This window comes from Sciurus vulgaris (genome assembly GCF_902686455.1).
Source record: "Sciurus vulgaris genome assembly, chromosome: 16".
Lineage (NCBI taxonomy): Eukaryota > Metazoa > Chordata > Mammalia > Rodentia > Sciuridae > Sciurus > Sciurus vulgaris.
The window spans coordinates 3,447,101-3,461,887 of NC_136477.1; the positions used below are offsets into that span (position 1 = coordinate 3,447,101).

The following is a 14,787-nucleotide window of genomic DNA, read 5'->3' on the forward strand; positions in this document are numbered from 1 at the left end:
CCAGTGAGAGCTGTTCCCTCGGGTTCCTCTGCGGGGCTCTTGAGGAAGGCTGCCTGGCGAGTCGGGTTCCAAGCCTCAGCAGGCGGCTGTCCTCGGCGGCATCACAGTGGGCCTGGTGGTGGGGTGGTTCTCGGCGTTCTGGGCTCTGCAGGGTGCAGAGCAGCACCCTCGGCCTCCCCTTCCCTCCCCAGTTGGCACCACCAGCATCCCCTGCTGGGAGCTGCTGCCCTTGGGTGCCTCCCCCAGCGGGCCTCCCTTGGTCGCGGACCTGCAGGGAGCGCTGTCCACTGGGCTCCTGGGAGCTGTGGGCGTTGGCTCCTCCAGGACACGGTCCTCCCAGCCTGCGTGGGAAGCCAGCGGCCCCTACCTGGTTCTCCTTGCCACGGATTTATTTCCACGAGGGGATCTTGTCGGCCGAGTTGACACCAACCCGTCAGGCCACTGTGTGAGACTGCGTGAGTCACTTCTGCGGCGGGGTCAGGCCTCCGGGCTGCACCGAGCTCCTCCTGAGCTGCCCACCTCGGCCTGGGGTGGAGCCACCAGGAAGGTAGGCGGGAACCACGTGTCCCACCCCGGAGCCCAGGCAGGAGAGCGCACTCCCAGCACCACCCAACGTGGCCGCGGTGACCCCGGCCCCCGGGTCCTGCCAGCCACTCTTGGACACCTATGGACACCCTCAGACTGGAAGGTGATGAGCGGCCGCACACTGCGCTGAGGCTGGCCTGCCCTCATCCCCAAACCACTGCTGGACACACCACACTGCCAGATCCCTGCTGAGCCCCTCCCCACAGACGGCGACCCACAGCCTCCAGAGGAACTGGTAGCCAAGTGCGGTGTCCCCTGCCTCTCTCCCTCAGAGTGTGCCCTCACGTGCCTGTGCTGGGTTCTTGAGTACACACAGGTCCCTGCCTGGGCAGGGCTGGGGGCGAGTGCCAGGAGAGCAGGGCCAGTCAGGGGAGACGAGGGCCCAGACCTTGTGACCACCTCATGGTTCCACCTGGGCCTCGAGCCGCACACGACCTGCCACTATGGTGGCCTGGATTCTCGTGTGGAATGAGAAGCTGGAGAGCTGACTGCCTGCCCAAAGAGCTGGCCGGCCATGTGCCCCATGCCCCGTCATGATGGGGCCATCACCATGTGCGTCCACTCACTCCTGCCAGCGAGGTCCAAGGGACGCCCACCTCCATCTTGACAGCGTTAGTGGTGTTGTCTGGACTACGCCCGACCCTCGGCTTGTCCACATTAGCCAGGCGATGTCCTGCTTGGCCCGTCGATCCCCCTCTCCAGGATGCCACTCAGCCGCCAAGGGGTGAGGGGGGTGGGAGCAGGGCAGGAGCAGCGCACGGCATCTGCCGTCAAGGACCAGAGGACACAGGAGGACCTGCAGGGAACAGGGGGCCTGGAGCCGAGTCCCAGGCCCGCCAAGGGCCCTGCCGCGCACCTGTCTTCAGAACCCGCTCACGGCCACCCGTCCATGCTGTCGCTCAGGTCCATCGACAGCCTGGCTTCTGAGGAAACCTGGGCAAGCCAGGGCCGCGGCAGGAGAGCCTGCGCCAAGCCGAGAGACCTGCAGGCCCCCTGGTGGGGCAGAGCCTGTGGCGAGGGGAAGCGCAGCAAGAAGACCACAGGGGCACGCGGCTCCTGGGCAGGAGCCCCGGCGAGGCGGGCAGGCGGGAGGGCCCGCCCAGGGTCAGAGGCCTGGAGGCTCCCGAGGAGGAGTGGAGCACCTGCTGGTGCCGGGACTTACTATCAAGAAGGGCCTCGCGGCCCCTGGACCAGCACGGGTGGAGGTCCTGGAGGCGCCCTGCCCATAGCGGGTGCGGGACGGAAGCCAGCACACGGGCCCCATGACGTCCATGGGCAGCAGTGCGGGTGTGGGGCAGGGCCATGGCCGTGGGCAAGGTGGGAAGGTGGCCCGAGGAGGGGGGAGAACGGAGCGGCAAGGAGGGCCTCAGGCCAGCCTTTCCCTGCTGTGCCCCAGCGATGGCCCCTGTGTCCTGAGGGCCTGAGGGGCCTGGGTCCTCGGTGGAGGGGAGGGTCAGTTGGGGAGAGGCCTCCAGGGGTGGTTCTGGGCGGGGCTGGGGAGGGTAGGGACAGGGACTGTCCTGGAGGCTGGTGTGAGGAGCCCAGGCAGGTGAGTGGGTAAGAGGCCACCCCGTGAGCGCTGCGTGGGCACAGGACAGCTGTCCCTGCAGCTGGAGGCAGTTCCAGACCATGGGAAAGCCGGTCTCCGGCAACAGTTGGTGCCCTGCTGGAAAGGCCCGTGTCCTCGCTCCTCCCTGTCAGGGACCCCCTGATCCCTCCCCACCTGCCTGTGCTCCCCTGCAGTACCCTGCCTGTGCCCCACGTGTGTGACGCCTTCCATGCTTCTCCCTGTGTCCCCATCCAGAATGCCACACCTGCTTCTGCCACTGGTCATCTTGTGGGGTTCATGCTACAAACATCAAGTGGCCTCCCTAGGCTTGGGGACAAGCAAGAACAGGCCCAGAGCCGTCAGGGTGCCGAGGTTCTAGTTAGGAAGAGGAGGACACAGGGCTCAGTGACAGGGGCAGGGCTGCTGGCAAGGGCCAGCCATCTCAGTCAGGGCCTCCCAGAACTGGCCTCAGCCTCGTTCAGCCACCGATGGGGTTTCAGAGGATGACTCTCAACTGGCTGGGGGGTGGTGCAGAAAGGCTAGTGGCTTCAGGGAAGCTGCGTGGCCACGTAGGGAGTCCTGGGGGACACAGCCGCAGGTGTCTCCACCTGCTGGAGAGCATTAGTGACCTGCCAGTCCTTGTCTTCTGCCCCAGCTCCTGGCAAAGGGGCACCTTGGGAAGCCACAGCCCTCGTCAGTCTAAAGCAGCTCTGTGCCCAGCCTGGAAGGCCCCGGCCACTGACAGGCAGGCTCTCCTCTGCTACTGCTCCTTTCTTCCTTTGGACCCTCTTCTCCCTGGTTTGCACTAAGTGCACACAGGCAGCCAGGCCTCCGGCCTGTGGCAGGTCCCTGTGCCAGGCTGGGCGTGGGGCTGTGCTTTCCTTCTGGCCTCGGCCCCAGCTGAGAGGAGCCTCCCATGGCCAGCTGCGAGCCCCTGTGTATCCACGGGACTGTAGAGAGGGGGCCCAAAGGGTAGGGCACACGCCCGAGGTGAGGCCCCTGGCAAAGCATCCTGGGGAGCCCCACGGAAGCACTAGAGAAAAACTCCCTGAAATTTACATTCTAGACAAATTAGTGTGAAAGAAAACAGACACTGGAGAAAGACTGAGGAGGAGAGGAGGAAAGAGACCAGGAAGCCGGGGCTGGCGTAAGTGCACCTCCTGTCCGTCGGCTGTCTCCATGAGTCTGCACTGTGTTTCCCGCCCCTTCAGCCACCCCTCCCGGTGTTGCTCAGCGTCCCACCTCCAGCTGCAGCCCCCCTCCCTCAGCCCCAACAGGCGGGCCTCCCTGCCTCCTCCTGCCTGGCCTGGCAGAGCCTGGCAGAGCGCACAGTGGGGCCTGCACCATCACCGCCCCCTCCTGCCTATGCATCTCCTTCTCCAGGTCCCCCGCAAGCGGACTCAGCCCAAGAAGCCCAAGGCCGAAGACCCCTAAGTCTCCAGAGGAGTGCGCCACCGCCGCAGCCCTTCTGGAGGAGGCCGGAGGCTGTGTGAAGGAGGAGGGGCTGTGCAGGAGGCCGACCCGGAGGAGGAGGAGGAGGCAGCTGCAGCAGGGCCTGCCGCAGGACGCCGAGGGCACCGAAGGTCAGTCGTGCCAGGTACACCCGGTGCTGGGGCAGGCTCTGTGGCCGTGCCACGTGTCCTTGCCTCAGCTGGCGCTCTCGGGGCCAGTTGCCGTGCATTCTTGCTGGAGGGCGATCTATGAAAACTGCCCCCAGGGGACTGATGGCCTGGACCCTCCTTGCTCCCAGCTCAGGGCCAGGTCCACCTCATGGCCAGCTGTCTGTGACCCAGACACTGGATGGGCCCACAGTGGGGTCGCACCTCTGAGCACAGGGTCTGGCCCCCTCCCAGGACTGTCCCTGGGGCCCGGGCTTGCAGGGGAGGGCTCTTTCAGGAGCACCCTTCACCCCGTGGGGGCCTGTGGCTGCAAAGCCTTGGTCTCTGAGCCTTTTGGAGGTCTCCCCTTGGTGGGCGGTGTTGCTCTGTCCACTCATCCTCTCGGCGGGTGCCCTCTTCCTGGCTGTGCTGGTGTCTTTGCCCGACGTGCGTGCACCTGGGAAGGGGAGCCCCAGCCCTTCCCCTCTGGCCCTTCCTGTGTGCATGTGTCACAGGGGTGCCCTGGAGAGAGCGGCAGGGGCAAGCCCAGCGGGACAGGAGGGTCGGCCCACCCAGGCAAGACCAGGGAGGGAAAGGACAGGCGTGGCAGCCCCGCTGGCACGGGACACAGTGTCCTGCGGAGAGCAGCTGGGAGTCCACAGGGAGACCTGGCCTCGCAAGGAAGCCGAGGCCGCAGGCGCGCAGGCGGTGAGCCCGGCTCAGAGACTCAGCTGGCCAGCTGGAAGCCCAGCAGCCGGGGGCGAGTCTCGTCATAGCCGGGACACCTGTGACCACAACCAGGAGACAAAGCCCTGCAGTAAGTCTTAACTGTACTCAGGCCTGCAAGGGGGGCGTTGCCGCACAGAGGGCCGCCCGAGGAGGACTTCCGGTGCGCCCAGCTGCTCCCAGCCTGGGGTGACCGTGTCCTGGCCGGAAGTCTGCCGGGGGGAAGCCAAGAGCCGAGTTGCAAGGCCGGGCAGCCTCTGGACACCGAGACCGGCCATTGGCCTTGCAGGACCTGAGAAGGGTGAACCAATGGCGGGCCCAGGAATGGGGTCCCTGGCAGGGCACTCCTGGACGGTGCCCCGGAGCCTCTTCCCTCCCACTGCCTGTCCCGTGGCCAGGTTGAGCTCCCTGTGGCCACTGTGCCCAGTGACTACAAGCTTGGGCCACAAACCACGCTCGCTCACCTCTCACCGCCCCGGGGTCACAGTGCAACATGGCTCTCCACGAGCCAGACCCAGTTGCGCAGGCTGGCCCTCCTGAGGCCTAGGGAGAGTCCGTGGCCCCTCCGCCAGCTCCAGAGCCAGCAGGCAGCGTCTTCCAGGCTCTCTGACTCTGGCCCTACTGCCCCTCTCGTGAGGACCTGTGACCAGGGTGACCCCAGCTCAGGGCCCTTCACTGACCCCACCTGCAGATCCCTTCCTGCCACAGGAAGTCACTGTCCCGGGAGTGGGACGTGGACGTCATGCCACTACTGCCTGCCATCTGGGTCAAGCTCAGGCTGGGAAGCTGGAGCTTTAGAACCGTCAGCGCAGAGTTGGGATACAAATCCTGATGATTTTAAGCTACATTTTTGTTTAAAAGCACAAACAAAAAAGATGAAGATTGGCATGTCTGGTCACTCCAAGACGAAGACCTGCCACTTGTCAGATGAGGACGCTGTGAGAGGAAGTGGCGGGTGGACAAGGAACTGAGAACGCCCCCCCCCCCCCCGAAGGGGGCCGAGGTGATGGGCGACGTGCCTGGGCTGCAATCCCGCACACCCAGAGACGGGAAGGCCAGCAGCCTGGCCTTGGTGCAGGCTCATGGCTGCGGCTGCCTCGCAGGAGCCAAGCTGAGCACAGGACCCCCCACAGCTGGAGGCCCAGGGTTGCTAGCCATGGAGAGTGCCCTCGCAGGACAGGGACGAGGCGTGGGAAAGCAGGCCAGCGTGCCGTGCCCTGGGGCGACCCTCGTGGGGCGTGGGAGACCTCAGCCTCTGCGCTCCGCTGGTCTGGACTTGGGAAGACACCAACCAGCCCCGGGGTTGACTGGAGCACATCTGAGTCTCCCCAGCGCCGTGACCAGGTCCTGTACCCAGGATGGTTCTGGAGGCTGGATGTCCAAGGTCAGGTGTGGGCAGGGGCTGAGGTCAGGTGTGGGCCGGCTGAGGCCCTGCCAGCCTCCACCTCCACGCCACGTCCTCCCTGAGCGCTGTCCAGGTCCCCCTTCCATAAGGACTCAGCCATGCTGGGCCAGCTCCCCAGGCCCCCGTCCTTGCCTCTGCAGCAACTCTGCTTCTAAAGTGTACGCTCTGAGTCTCGGTGTTGTAAGTGCCCAAGCAGAGGCCGCTGGGCACTGGACTGTTCCCTCGTGGCCACCCCTGGGTCCTGCACAGATGCACACCCCACAGGCAGGTCGGGCCCCAGCTGGGGCTGTGTTGGCTAGTGGTGAGAGCTCTGGTAGGTGGGTGGCATGTCCAGGACCCACGTCTCCTCAGCACGGGCCACGCCGTGGGCCCAGGGAGATGAGCCTGAGGCTGAGTGGGGACGTGGAGGGACTGGCAGGGGGAGGAGAAAGCCAGGCTGCTGGAGGCCCAGGACCACTGCCCTGTCAGGAGGATGCAGCCCTTGGGGATGGCGTGGGCGTGGGCGTGGGCGTGGGGCGGGGAGGCCCCTGTCGGCAGCCTGCAGGGCTCCTGAGCTGGGGCCTTCGGCAGGGCCCTGGGAGGAGGCTGGAAGGGTGTGGGGTCCACCCGCGGTCTGTTCATCCCTGTCCACAGATTGGGGGCCTGGCTGGCCTCGGGTGGACAGGGGCCGGCAGGTGCCTCAGCTTGCCCTGCTGGTCTGCAGGCTCCCTTCACAGTCGGCTTCTTATGAATCTGCCCGAGCCCGACTGTTTGGGGACTGCTGCGTCCCCCAGCCTCTCTGGGGCTCTGAGGAGCCAGAGGACTGGCTGTTCAGGCCCACCCACCCGCAGGCCCTCACCAGGGAGACCCCTTTCTCCTGTGTGCTCTCCAGTGGGCCCTCCAAGCGTGCTGCTCCAGATGGGGGCAGCCCCTGCCTGGGGGTGGGCACAGTGCTGTGGGCAGCGCTGCCTATGCCCCCTGACCGCCCAGAGCCTGTGGGCCCCTGGACCGGTCACTCAGCCCTGTTAAGGACCGTGGGACCCTCAGACCCAAGGGCTCCGAGGGGTGGTGGCAGCCGTGGGCTGTGGCTGCGGGAGCCACTGAGAGGACTGAGTGTGTGACAGGGAGGGCCACCAGGCACCGGGCAGGGGCTGCGTCGACGCCTCCACCCAGGGCTGGCACCGCACCTGGACACCGGCCCTGGGCCGTGACACAACCCTTCCTGAGGGGAGTTGGGGGCTCCCATAGGACATGGCCTCCCATGTGGCAGCACCGTGCAGGCGGGGTGAGCACAGGTCCTGCAGTGCCCGCCGCCCCAGCCGCCACCGCTCAGGAGCCCCGGGTGTTCCTTTCGTGCCCCAAGTTTGGAGTACAGCTGTGGGACGTCGGAGCCTGTCGCTCGCTGAGGTGGCAGGGCCAGGGTCCTGAGGGGAAGCCTGCAGGTGGCAGGCCGGGGCTGGCTACTGGGACCCTGGGGTCGGTGGTGGAGGTTGCACGTGTCCCTGACCACTCCCATGGCCTTGGGTCCTGGAGAGCAGCTGCCCTGAGGGCCATGCAGGAGGCGGAGGAAGCCTCTGCCACACCCGCCATCAAGGCCTGCCTTGCTGGACGGCCGCGACTCCAGCCTGCACCCTGCTTGGCCCCCATCTGCCGCTGGCTGAGCCCCTCAGGCGGCGCTCACAGGGCAGGGTGGGAGCAGAGCCAGGCTGCCCAGGGGTCCGGCCACACCTCCCCTCCCTGCTGTGGCCCCAGCTGGCGATTGGCTGCCAGTCCACACTGGCCACAGCGCCAGGGTGGGCAAGGCTGCCACAGGGATGGCTGGTGACGGGCTGGGAGTGAAGCTCGGGAACCCCCAACACATTCCAGCCGGGCCTGGGTGCCTGGAGCCCCGCACACATGTGGTGCCCCTGCATGGCTGCCTGGGAGAGCTCGCGCTGTCTGCTGGGAAAAGCCACGGCTTCCCTCTGCTCAGGTCCTGTGTGGGGCCACCTGGGATCTAGCCCTGGATGGGTGTCAGAAGCCAGAACCAAGAAGGCCGAGAGTCCACCGTGAAGGCCCACATGTCCTGGGGAGGGACCCGCCAGACCCGCAGCCCGTCCTGTGGACTGCCTCCCTGGGGCAGGTGTGGGGCTGGCCAGGTCCCTGAGGGGGTGTGGCCACCCTGGCTTCAGGAGTCCCCATGCAAGGCCCCGGAGGCAGCTACCAGCACCCGCCTTCTTTGGGGTGTCCTGGCTTGGGCCGTGTCACCCAGAAGCACCGTCCGTTGGCTCCCGAGGCTTCCGGCTGGAGACCACGAGGAGCTGGGCCTTGTTCTTGCTCCTCCGAAAGCCGTGGAGTCAAGAGTCCTGGCTCCCCAGCGAGTGGGGGGGCTTGTGGCATGTTCATCTCTGTGAGCTGGACAGGGCCAGGCGCAGTGGGCTGCCGCCCAGACTGGGTCCCTCCTGGAGCCTGAGGCGAGTTGGGGGCTCCTATAGGACGTGGCCTCCCACGTGCAGTACCACACAGGCGGGGTGAGCACGGGTCCTGCAGTGCCCCCCGCCCCAGCCGCCACTGCTCAGGAGCCCCTCCTGTGGACTGCCAGGTCCCTGAGCCGGGCCCCGAGAGGACGAGAGCACCTCATGCTCACCTGCGCTGGGTGGCCCCTGCCGGCAGCTGTGCAGCAGGTGGGGGTCCACTCAGCTTCTGCCCTGCTGCAGAGGGCTCCTCGCCCCTCACTCCCCTCACCACTTCCTCATTCGGGTGCCGAGGACCTGTGAGGCCACATTCTGGAATCCCCCCTGCGTCCTGCACCGCAAACCATTTGGCCAGGTCCTATGCTGGCCCCACTGCACAGAAGGGCGGGCGAGATAAGGGAGCCCGCTTGGGCTTCAGTCCTGGTCCTCTGCAGTGGAGGCCGTGTGGGGGCAGATGGGACCCAGCATCCTGACCCCTGGCTGCTGCTGGCACTGCCCGCAGGAGTGAACCTGCTGAGTTCTAGAAGCGGGGCCTCCCAGGGGTGGGCAGGGGTGCCAGGCAGCCTCAGCGCACCTCGTCACCAGGGGCAGCACCTGACCTCCATCCCACCCCAGCACCCAAGGGGCAGCCGGCCTTGCTTCTTCCCTGGCCTCCCTGCCCAGGGCCGGCCGTCTGTGGCACTGCCCCGCATCCTCCTTGGCTGTGTGACAGGCAGGAGGGTGCTGACCCTGCCCAGACACGGGGCTGTGGCCTGGGTGGAGCGCTCTTCTCCCGCTGGCTGACAACTCTTCTTTAGGGGGAGCCGGGGATTGAACTCAGGGTGCTCGACCACCAGGGGCCCACAGCCCTACTTTGTGTTTATTTAGAGACGGGGTCTCGCTCTGACTCTGCCCCTCCTGCCTCTTCTCGTGAGGACCCTGTGGTGACACTGGGCCCTGATGACCAGGTTGACTCAGCTCAGGGCCCTTCGCTTGGTCCCCGCACAGTCCCTTTCATCCTGTGCTATGTCCACGAGTTCTGGGGACCAGGATGTGGCTGTCTCTGAGGCCCAACCTGTTGCCCACGCTGCCTCACTGCATGCCTGTCCTGGCACCAAACCAGATGCCCCAAGGACACGCCCGACTCCTCCCTGCCACCCGCAGCGGACTCTCCCTGCTCGGGCTTCAGGGCTTCCAGGCAGGGCTGCCCTGGACCTGCAGGCCATGTCACTTCCGTTGGCTCAGCATGACAGCTCCGTGCTGGCGGTTCTGCTTCTGAAGCCCCCACCCCACCCCACCATCAGTGAGGTCTGCTGGAGGCCACCCGGGAAGCGCCCAGGGCACAGGGACATCTTGCCTCCCATGCTGGGCGCTCATTAGTCAGCCGTCCTGGTCCTCCAGGACCCAGGGCGGGAGCTGGTCAAGGCCAGTCTCTGATGAGGAGCCGAGACTCACTTTCCAGTCCAGTTGTGACACCTGTCACACCCAGCTCTCTGCCCACTGGGGCTGGGGGTGCCTCTGGGGCTGGAGAGGACCTTGTTTCCCTGCAGCTGGCACTCTGGCCAGGGTCCTCCTGGACAGCCCTGGGGCAGAGCAGGTCGGCCTGGGCCTGTGGACTCCCGGCCAGTTCTGAGTGGTCTCTTCTCCCCACAGAGGACGGGCGGGCCAAGCTGCGGCCAGGCAGGGCCAAGAGCGACCGCAGGAAGAAGAGCTACGGCCCCCTCTCGCCCCAGCTGCTGCCCCAGTTGCCGCCACCCCCTCCGGCCCCGCTGGCCACCGAGGAGGGCCTGCGACTGCCGCCCTCTCTGCAGCCCCCGGCCTTGGTCCCAGACTCCGCAGCCGCGGGGGAGGGCACCCCGCCCCCGCCCCTCAACATGGTGCTCCCCGAGGCACCTGGCGAGGAGCAGGAGGCCCGGCCGCGGCCCATCATCCCCATGCTCTACCTGGTGCCCCGCACCAGCACGGCCGGGCCTGACCGGGACCCCGGGCCAGGCCAGCAGGCGTCGCCCATGGAGCTGACGGGCCCCGAGGAGGAGACCAGGACCCACGCTGGGGGCGTGCAGGTAGGGGCGGGAAGCGGCCTGCACTGGGCCTGCCCAGCTGCTCAGTGCCTGCAGCTCTCCCGGGGGGCGGAGAAACGCAGGGACTGGGAGGCGCGCCCCTCGTCCAGGTGCAGCCTGCTCTGGGGCCTGGGCGCCATGCCTCACGGGGACAGTTGTTCTGTTTCAGGTACCAGCTACCTTCCCCAAATTAAAGATGGAGATCAAGAAGAGCCGGCGCCACCCCCTGGGCAGACCACCCACCCGGTCCCCGCTGTCAGTGGTCAAGCAGGAGGCCTCAAGTGACGAGGGTGAGCCAGAGGCCTCTCCCAGTGGGCTCACTTCTGGGCTGGAGGCTCGGCCGGTGCAGGGGCCCTGGGTCATCCTCCCCTGGAGCCCCGCCCCTCTCCGTCACCCCCGCCACTGGCAGTCACCTGGGAAGCAGCGCTGGCCCCAGTCTGCCTGGCCTCCCACCACACGCCGGGCCTGCGGGCCCCAGGGATGCTCCACCCACGGCTCCTGCACCGTCCCACGACCACACAAGTGTCTCTGCACCGGCTTCCTCCACCCTGCTCCCCCTTTCGGGGCACTTGGTCTTGCTGGAAGCATCCATGGCTACTGCAAGGCAGGCCCAGACCTGGGCTCCAAACGCACCACCTCTCCCTGAGCCTAGGGTCCTCACCCCTGCAGAGAGACTGCTGGCCCCTGTGGGGTCCTGCTGGGCAGGTCAGGGAGCACTGCCTGTGAACCACGAGGCCTGGTGCCAGGTGCACATGGCTGTGGCAGGTGGCAGGCTGGCGTGGCTGCATGTGGAGGCCTCGCTGCCTCTGATCCTGGGCGGCACCCTCTGGCTGTGGCTGTGCTTCAGCAGCTCCTGCCCCTGCCTGGCTGCAGTTACCAGCGCCTGTGCCCTGTGCATTCGGTCCTGTCGGGCGCTCACACCCCAGCCTCCCACAGCCTCGGCACTGTTGGGATGCCTCTGAGTGGGTGTCCCAGGACGGCAGTGGAGCACCACTGTGCGTGTGTGTGCATGTGGTAGGCTCGCGTATCAGGTGCACAGGCAGTGTGGGCATGCATGTGTGGTACCGTGGGCCCTCCCCGCATGTGAAGTTCTGGACGTGGGTTCCGAGTCACTGGGTCACAGAAGCTCCTTGGCAGGCTGAGCTCACTGCTAAGGCCGGTGGGTGTCCCCTTCTAGTCTCTAGGTGCGTTTCCAGGGGGAACACCTCCCCGCTCTGACCCAGCCCCATCCATAGAAACACTGGGGTTGAAGTCTGTCCGCAGAAGCACCTCAGCTGCCTTGGTGGCAGAGGGAGATGGCCTGGCCTGCCATCTGGCCTGTGCGGGCTGCTGCAGCCTCTCACCACCTGCTGCCCTGTGTGCAGAAGTCACACTGAGCCAGTCTCACCTTCGCCTTGGGCTTTTACTTAAGACACACGTGGAATCCAAAATTGTGTGCATGACTATTTTCACCCTGGGTCTGATTTGAGGGCTCGGGAGAGGAGGTTCTAGATCCTGAGACCTTTGTGACAGAGGAGCGGCCCGCTGGGGCCTTCCCTGCCCCATGCTAGCTGGACCACCACCCGAGGCCAGAAGAGCAGTCTCAGCCTGAGGTCCTGCACCTGCCCCGGGGTCCTGCGCATATGTGTCAGGGTCCTGGGCTGGCCCCCTTCTGGGTGAGCCAGGAGTGGCAGCACAGCTGGACAAGTCCAAAACTCCAGAACTCCAGAAGGCCTATTGGGTTGAGGAGTGGGCCTCTAAGGAGCCCCCTTCTTTTTGGAGACAGCACTCTGCCACCATGGGAGAAGCAGGAAAGGGATGTGGGGATCCTGGGACAACTGATGGCAGTGGGACCAAGGGCTCCAGTTGAGGACAGGCAGCAGGCCGGGAAGGGAAGGTGGCTGCAGCTTCTCTTGAGCAGGCATGTCCCCTGGCAGGCTGAGATGCCTGTGACCTGCCTTCACCAGGGCCACAAGTCCATGCCTGCCCTGCTGTGAACATGTGCCTGCTGGTGGCCACTTGGCCACTGTGGAGACAAACAGCACAGGGATGACAGGAGGGCCAGCCTCTCCCAGCACGGGTGCCCAGCAGACAGGCCTTGGTGGGCCTGGGTGGCAGGGCCTCGGCCTGCGGCAGGCACGGACAATAAGGCTGGGGGCTGATACTGCTCTTGAGCAGCCTGGGCCTCAGGCACCAGGGGGATGCTGCAGGGCAGTTCAGTGTGTCCCTCCCTTGTCATGAGACCAGGCCCTGGGGGGGCGAGGCCTGCAGGGGTTGGGCCCATGGCGCGGGGCGCCTTCTGCAAGGCAGCGAGAGCAGGCAGCCCCCGTCGGTTTCCACCGGCTCAGCTCTCCCTGCTTGCCTGCTATGTTCTAGAAGCTCTGCCTTTCTCTGGGGAGGAGGATGTGAGTGACCCTGAGGCCTTGAGGTCACTGCTATCCCTGCAGTGGAAGAACAAGGCCGCCAGCTTCCAGGCTGAGCGCAAGTTCAATGCCGTGGCTGCCCTGACCGAGCCTTACTGCGCCATCTGCACCCTCTTCTACCCCTACAGCCAGGTGAGTGGCATGGCCGTCACACAGGCTCTGCGGGAGAATCCCAGGTCCATGGCCCTTCGCCCCACAGCGGGCGGATCCCCTGGCCGCAGGCCTTCCCGTCTCCTGAGAGGGTATCACCCCTTGTCCCCGACCCACGTATGCAGGAGCGTCTCTGCAAAGCCCAGCAGCAGGGGCACTGCAGGGAGGGATGGAGGCAGCTGCCCTAGGCCAGCGGTCAGCGTTGGTGGGGTGCTGAGGGTGGCGTGCGCGGTGGCCAGGCCGGCGGGGTCCCCTGCCTGGCACCATTTCCCAGGTGCACCTGCTCCCAGCGCCCCGCCACCCCCACTTTTTTTTTTTTTTTTTTTTTTTAATTTGAGACAGGGTCTTGCCAAGATGCCAGGCTGGTCTCAGACATGGGATCGTCCTGGCTCAGCCTCCTGAGCAGTGGGGATGGCAGGTGTGGCCACCATACCTGGCTCTCCTGCTTTTCCTCTTCAGCCCTTGAATCTCCCTTTCCTCTGTCCCTTCGAGTCTTCACGCCTCCAGGACACAGGAGGCGCGCCCCACTCCCTGTGCGTGGGGCGTCCCACGGCTGTGCTGGGGAGGCCCTGAGCCCAGGGCTGTGCTTGGGCCTGGGGTCTTGTTTTAGTCAGCTTTTTCACTGCTCCGATTAAAGGACCCAACTTTAAAGGACCCAGAACAACTGTAGAGGAAGAAAAGTTTGCTTGAGGGCTCACCGTTTCAGAGGGCTCAATCCATAGACAGCAGCCTCCATTCCTCAGGGCTGGAGGTGAGGCAGGACTTCATGGCGGAAGAGTGTGGTGGAGGAAGCAGAGAGGCTCCGCTCTGCAGATACAGAACGTACACCCCAGGGCCACGCCCCCAGAGCCACCTCCTCCAGCCAGCCCCACCTCCTCCAGTCACCCCTCTGTTACCTGTAGGGATCAATGCACTGGCTAGGGTAAGACGATACCCCGATCACTTCTCCAGACCTTCCTGTGTCATCTCACACGTGAACCTTTGGGGGACACTACATCTAACCCTTTACAGGCCTGGAGAGACAGCAGGCCCGGGGCATGTGTCCCACCAAGGTGGCACGGCTATGACAAGGTCCTGCCCCCTGGCTGTCGACACCTGCCTCTAAGTGGGATGCAGCACTCTGGCCACCGAGACAGACAAGTCGCAGTTTCCAAGTCCGTTCTGTCCCTCACGTGGCCAGAGGTGCTGCTGGGGTCCTAGTGCCAGTGTCCCCTTGCTGAGCAGAGCGTCAAGACTGATCTGGTCAGTCTCCCCAGCAAGCCACGATGCTGGGGCTGACTGGCCAGCTTGCTGCTGAGCCTAGATGGCCCAAGCAGACTGGGATAGGCCGGGTCCCGTGTGGGGATCCTCTAGGGCTCTCAGGAGGACCTGGTGGGGGCGGGGAGGCTGAGGTGAGGGCGCCACCGCCTGGGCTGCGGGAGCAGGTCGGCCTGGACCTCCTGGGTGCAGGAACCCGGCTGTGCCCTGAGCCAGGTCTCCGCTCTCCCCACTGAAGGCTTCACCTCCCTGTAGTCCTTGCAGACCGAGAAGGAGGCACCTCCAGCCTCCGTTGGGGAGGGCCCCCCCACCACACCACCTTCCAAAAGCGGCCAGAAGACACGGCCGCTGATCCCAGAGATGTGCTTCACCTCCAGCGGGGGGAACACCGAGCCGCTGCCCGCCAACTCCTGTGTGGACGACGACGGGACCAGCCCGCTGATTGCCTGCGCCCGGTGCTGCCTGCAGGTCCATGCCAGTGAGTGCCCACCAGGCGGCAGCAGGGGAGGCTCCCCTGCAGGCCCTCGTGGGTGCCAGGGGCCCCAGAGCGGCCTGCTCCCTCGGGCCCAGCAGTCTCCCGCTTGCCCGTCCTGCCTGCCTCGGGTGGGCTGTGGGGTGGCATGCCGCTGCGCTGGCCAGGAGCT

General features: G+C 66.0%; 1 protein-coding gene across 1 annotated transcript in view; it reads left to right on the forward strand.

The window, feature by feature from the left end:
* KDM4B (lysine demethylase 4B) overlaps nucleotides 1-14,787 on the forward strand; it is a 116,202-nt gene that overhangs the window by 90,805 nt on the left and 10,610 nt on the right. The window contains 10 exon segments of the mRNA XM_079116302.1: nucleotides 3,201-3,281; nucleotides 3,518-3,519; nucleotides 3,522-3,562; nucleotides 3,564-3,635; nucleotides 3,638-3,673; nucleotides 3,675-3,717; nucleotides 9,928-10,337; nucleotides 10,504-10,624; nucleotides 12,690-12,868; nucleotides 14,399-14,621. Of these exon segments, the coding sequence (XP_078972428.1) occupies nucleotides 3,201-3,281; nucleotides 3,518-3,519; nucleotides 3,522-3,562; nucleotides 3,564-3,635; nucleotides 3,638-3,673; nucleotides 3,675-3,717; nucleotides 9,928-10,337; nucleotides 10,504-10,624; nucleotides 12,690-12,868; nucleotides 14,399-14,621 (1,208 nt within the window).